Below are 6021 nucleotides of genomic sequence, written 5' to 3' on the forward strand. Positions count from 1 at the left end.
ATCAATTTATCAATGCGCTATTCACATGGAAACGATGGCTAATGATATCATGAGAAGTAAGAGCCAACAAGCTGTTATTCCTCATACCCCATACAAGGTTCTAAATTAAAATTTAGGATCGATCTTTTACCACCGAAAAAAGGAAAAATCAACTTAGAATCAAGCAAAGCCAAATCGGTTTGAATCAGTTTAGATCAAACAGACATACTCCTACTTTTAATAAAAAAAATTATTTTTATTGTATTCTTACCTTTGGACTATGCCAGTGTATCAGTGTATCATCAGGAATGCGGGTCAATTTAATATTGATCGATTCAATTCAATCCAATCAATATTTACTAATCCAATCCAACTAATAATGATCATTCCGATCCGATGTTTAAAATTAATGAAAACATCCTCTACCGTGGATGTGACGGTATAATGAACATCCAATGATAGCCAAAACGATATAAAGGGCATGCCGATATCGTCTCGACCATCGGATGCTCGCGGCCGACAATCATCACTCTTAAAATCATGCTTTCATACCAATTTCGTCCAACATATATGTCATCATCACCCACGAGCGTTGGCATCTTCAGTGGGGTCTTTGAGGACCACTCAACATCATCATCCACTCACACATTGCGGACATCAAATACCATTACAAATCTCTCTCTCTCTCTCTCTCTCTCTCTCTCTCCATGATTCCTTTCTCAAGTTTCTCACATCAGTAATCTATCCCAATGCCAAATAAAGATGAATTCGAGGGCTTCGGGGGTGGAGGGCTCTGTCATTCACAAATTGCCACGTGGGATTGTAACTGCACCCCTCTTCTGGTCGAGCCCATATAGGCATGTGGTCCCATCTCATCCACTAAATTGCTCCCTGCTCCCCTCTCCCCTCTCCCCTCTCCCCTCTCCCCACCGGCGATATTTATCTTCATACGATCATTGAATGATTACGGCATCCTGATAGCTCACTGTGTCTTCTCATGGGTGATGGCTGAACTGAATTCAACACACAACTCTTTACGGAACTTGATTTGCATCTGTCTGATTGAAGGATGGTTGAAGAAAGCATTGAGAAGAATAATGTGGATCAAATTTTGGATAGATTCCATCTGTGAATCAATCTCGTATGAAAGCAATTTTCGTATGAGGTCCTGATTCGCTCTCTTAAATATAACCCAAGCCCACCAAGAGAAGAGTAAGAATGAGAGAAAGAGAGAGAGATAGACGAAGAATGTTGAAGTTCTTACGGATTCATCCAATAGCACTCGACTACTTCAAAGCATCTCTGACTCTAACAAAGACGAAGATAAAATTTATGATCAAACAAGGAATTTATAGTAAAAACCTCAATATTTCTTCTATATTTTTCAATTAAAAAAAAAAGAAGATAATATCTTAACTTGTAGAAAATTCATGCAAGTTAGTTGCAATATAGATGACGCACACCATGATCAAGCCAAAACTACAATCAAATCCACAAAAGAAAAGGGGAAAAGAGAAAAAAGGGCTAAAGGAAAATTTACACAGATGCACAATTTCTAATCTTTCTCTGTTCGATTTGGGTTGTTTTGCTGTTAAAATACTCAAAAATGGTGAGAAAATCTGACAGTAAGTGAAGGTTTAGTAGACCCTCAACTGGTTGCTTTGTCTTCAAGGGAGGTACACAGGTTGATCGTTGTCAGCCCATTGTCTCTCACCCCAATAACTTTGATCCACCGAGCTTCCCAAATCGTACAGTCCTTGATCTCCACTGCTCGGCCATTGTAATTCCGGCAACCCTCTCCCACCCCCATTAGCGTTCCTACCCTGCATCTCAGCCAAGTCGACCGGCACCGTCTGATCCATCAACCCCGTCGTCAACTCTGGGATCTTCATCTCCTCGCTTACTATCTTCTGCCCTTGTTGTTGCTGTTGGTGATGGAACCGAAACGGCGATATATCGGAGAAATTAAACCCCAGAGACGTCGAATTTGAAGTCGCCATCAAGCTCGTAAAGCTCCCAAACTCCGGGAAAATCCCACCGTCTGACACCTGCCCGAGGGTATCCAACATCGGCGGCTCGAAATCTGTGTTCAGGTTAGGGTTCTGAGTGACAAACAGTGTCGAATCGTGGAAATTGAGTAAACCTACTGTTGCAGCTGAAGCAGAGTTCGATGAGGAAGGCGCAGAAGCTGCCTCGTTCGTCGTGGTTGTGTGAGTGGAGCTCTCGCTGCTCGAACGCGAAGTCGTTGATTTCCTCTCCTCGTGTGGTTCTGAGTTGGGTTTGGGTTTGGGTTTCGACCGTTTGGTCTTACGGCAACCACCGCCGACGGGAACGTTACGGAGGATACCTCCTTTGGTCCAGTACCTCCGACAGTTCTTGCAGAAATGGCGAGGTTGAGAGAGGTTATAGTTGTTGTAGTAGCAGAACTTGGTGTTGAGCGAGTCGCAGCGTGGGCATTTCAGGGTTTGATTCGGCAACGGACGTGGTCTCCGGTCTACTCCCAACACTCTACCTCCTCCTCCTCCTCCTCCTCCTCCTCCTCGACTCCCCATCGCCTGAAAATCTTGCATTTCAAAATATCTCAGTCTAAACACCAATAAGACGTCCAACTCCGGCCAAAAATTGAGACAGTTTAAATCTAAAAATTTTCAGGGGATTTTTCCCGGCAAAATCTTCTCAATTTCCGGTGATCAGTTTTAATTTCCAATCTCTCTCTCTCTCTTTCTCTCACAGTGTTGCAGACACTAAAGTCTGAAACAGTTTTGAATTGAGAGCAGCACAGAGCTGGGTGTACAACAATATTTGCAGGCAAATATCCTCCATGTCAATTACAGAATTGACCTTTGAACCTTTGATCTAACGGCTCGTAGAACATAATCGCTTCTATTAATAGACAGAGAAAGGAAACGTGAAGGCATCCCATGATCCTTCTATACGGAATACCGATAATAACCCTACCAGTTTGTTTGGGTTTTCTGTCAACGTCAGGTAGGGGATACCAGATCCGGTTATGGGTAAGTCACTCGAGTCACACAACTCTAGTCTTCTGGAATTCACACGGTCAACGAGACCGGTCAGACCGGGTGAAGAGATGTGATTTTGGAATTGGACCCGTGTACGTCCCTGGCAGAGGATTCTTTCATTGGAAACACGTGTAGGGTTGGAAGATGGGTATTTCTGTTCACTTATCCTCATGTCGGCCATCCTGCTTTGCTACTGTTTGACAGCCAAAGGTGGACGGAAGGGCCACGTTGCAAGGTGTGATTGGCGGGTGACTAATTATTGTTGCTGTACCGGTGAGACGTGACGCTCTTGGGCTTGGGCTTGGGCTTGGGCTTGGACTTGAGTTTGGGCTTGGGCTTGGGCTTGGGCTTGCCAATTGTCGTATCATATGGCTTTTTGTGTAGAGCATGGGAACAAAAGACAGGAGTCACAGGACAACAAATACGTGCTTTACGGATAGTAGCAGTTGCGGTTGATTTCTCAACACTGAACTTTTGTCCCTGAGCAATTGCGCATGGGGGGAGGGGAGGGGAGGGGATCTCCTCCAGGCTCCAACCGTGAAGGGAGGGGGTACTATGCAGTACAGTACATGGTACGTAGAGATTATATCTGTGGGCCCAACTCCAGCATTCATAATTGATATACCACGTCTGCTCATAGAAACAGCACGTCTTGTCACGGTTTCTAGGCCTCTTCAATGTTGATCTGGTATCAATCTCTGACGGAGATAAATTTTGATTGCTGCTCGGGTTGAAGTGAAGTTGTTGTAATTTCTATTGATAGCCAGAGAAATAGAATAAATCCTTTTTTTCTTTTTTCATAAATATTTTCTTTTTTAATATCTTAAAATATTTTTTAAGATTCTATTTCGGTGATTGCCAGTTAGGATTGCAGCCATAACTTAGGCAGTAGCTAAATTTTGTTCTGATAAGACGGTCATTCTTAACAAGGATCTCATAATGGTATTGAAAGGGATCGGTGTCGGATTACTCGATCAGATAGAAATACCCCTTATTTTCCTTAAAAGGATAATTTGTTTGATTTTTTTTTTTACCCTTGATCTATACTCTTCAACCGTTTTTACCCTTGACCTATACTCTTCAACCGATATAGTATGACCAGGTATCAGGATTGGAGACATGCCAAACCAATTTGGATCGTCTGACACTAATGCTTAGAACTATGGACCTCACAGTCATGGCCTGAGCTTTGCCAAGAGAATGCGAGGAGGGGGAGAGATTCTTGGGTAACATCATTAAGTCTGAATTTGAATCCATGAAGTTAGTGGGTAAAAAGTCACAAGAGAATCTGGGTAGCCAGCCCATTGGTTTTATATACTGCTTCTCTCTTAGTACTCACTTTTCAACATTTGATTATGTATTTTTTAATTCTAACTGTATCCTAGAAATGATCTTAATTTTTTCTTCTCTACTTTTATTATCTTTTGTTATTTTATATGATCTCATAGAAATAACAAAATTTCATAAAAACAAAAATCAATTTATAATGCCCTAGCCCCATTAATCTTGTACAAAATAGTCCTCTTTGACCCATGGGCCTCAAGCCCTTAAAACACGTTGTGCAATGTTAAGAAGACTAGAGGTTATTAACTAGCCTAATAATCTCTCCTTAGACGATGTGGAACTAAAGTTTGCAAACCCTCACTGATCTCCCAAATCCCCTAGTACTTGTCGTATTCTTAGTAGGGACACCTCACCGATCTTCCAAGCGAGTTTGGTACTTGCTGTATCCTTGGGTGTCACAACTTCCACCCTTTTGGCACAGGGTCTCGTTGTGGCTCCATACACTGTCAGAGTCTGCTCTGATACCATTTGTACACCCTGGTTCCATTAACCTTGCACAATATTATCTTCTTTGGCCGAGCCTCAAGGCTTTAAAAAACATTATGCAATGCTAAGGAGGTTAGAGGTTATTAACTGGCTTAGTAATCTCCCCCTAGGTGATATGAGACTAAATTTTGCACACCCTCACCAATCTCCCAAACCCCCTAGTACTTATCGTATTCTTAATAGGGACACCTCACTAATCTCCCAAGCGAGTCTGATACTTGAAGTATTTTTGGGTGTCACAACAAATACTTTTAAAATTCTCTCCCCTGCATTATGGTGGATTAATACTATCCAACCTAAAAAGCAGGAGCAGCCCACACAACAGGTAACCTCTCTCTCCCAATTGCTGACTGTTGACATTCCAAGACTCAACTTCATTGTTGTGCAGTTGTTTCTAACCCAACCTCCATATCACTAGTTGGGAATTATGTTTGAGGGAAATTGTTAATTACTAATGACTAATTACTTGATAATATGAAATTCGCTTGAAGCAGGCACAAGGGGTCTCCTACTGAGGGCACATCAGGCAAAGTTGAAGGAATAGGACGTGAAGGAAGTGTGGAGCAATTCGAAAGACCTACAACATACTGAACTTAATTTTGCCCTAACATATACCTCATGGCCTTTAAACGTGATACCTTTATTTCTAGATGTGTATAACTCTTTGCAACACTTGGTTTTTTATCTCAAGCCTACTAATGAGGTAGTTGTTCTTCTGGCCTGATTAGCACACAAAATCCTTGTAAACGAAACCCGTATGTATGTATGTAATCCTAAAGAAAGTGTTCTCTCTCTTTTACATTAAAACAATTTTTATTTTTAGAATTAAAAAGAAAATGTTTTTTTGTTGCATGTCAAGATACTATCTCTTCAATTAGTTTTTTTTTTTTTTTTCATATTAGAATCATTAAATCTAGATCACCACTGAATATGAACCCTTATGTTAAATTATTATATAATATATATGCCTTTAATCTAAACATACAATACGTACCATATATAAAACACATGCAAAACTAATACAAATACCATTTAATATTTATATACCAAAAACTAATAATGATATCATGATATTAATATACAATACAACACAAGGAAGAATCCAAATCTAGTATATATGTATTTGAGCAAGATTGTTATGTGATTTTGCTTGTCACTAAAAAGCTAGACTATTGTTTTTTTTTTTTTT

General features: G+C 40.7%; 1 protein-coding gene across 1 annotated transcript; it reads right to left on the reverse strand.

The window, feature by feature from the left end:
- Positions 1 to 1387: 1387 nt before the first annotated feature.
- On the reverse strand, positions 1388 to 2752 carry LOC122078519 (dof zinc finger protein DOF5.4-like). Its single transcript, XM_042644534.1, has one exon. The coding sequence runs from the start codon at positions 2547 to 2549 to the stop codon at positions 1647 to 1649; it is 903 nt and encodes a 300-aa protein (XP_042500468.1). The 5' UTR covers positions 2550 to 2752; the 3' UTR covers positions 1388 to 1646.
- Between the last annotated feature and the right edge of the window lie 3269 nt (positions 2753 to 6021).

The sequence above is a fragment of the Macadamia integrifolia genome, chromosome 5 (genome assembly GCF_013358625.1).
Source record: "Macadamia integrifolia cultivar HAES 741 chromosome 5, SCU_Mint_v3, whole genome shotgun sequence".
Lineage (NCBI taxonomy): Eukaryota > Viridiplantae > Streptophyta > Magnoliopsida > Proteales > Proteaceae > Macadamia > Macadamia integrifolia.

Bases quoted from the DNA above. Each gene is read 5' to 3' on its own strand.
- LOC122078519 (XM_042644534.1), bottom strand. From the start codon at position 2,549: ATGCAAGATTTTCAGGCGATGGGGAGTCGAGGAGGAGGAGGAGGAGGA.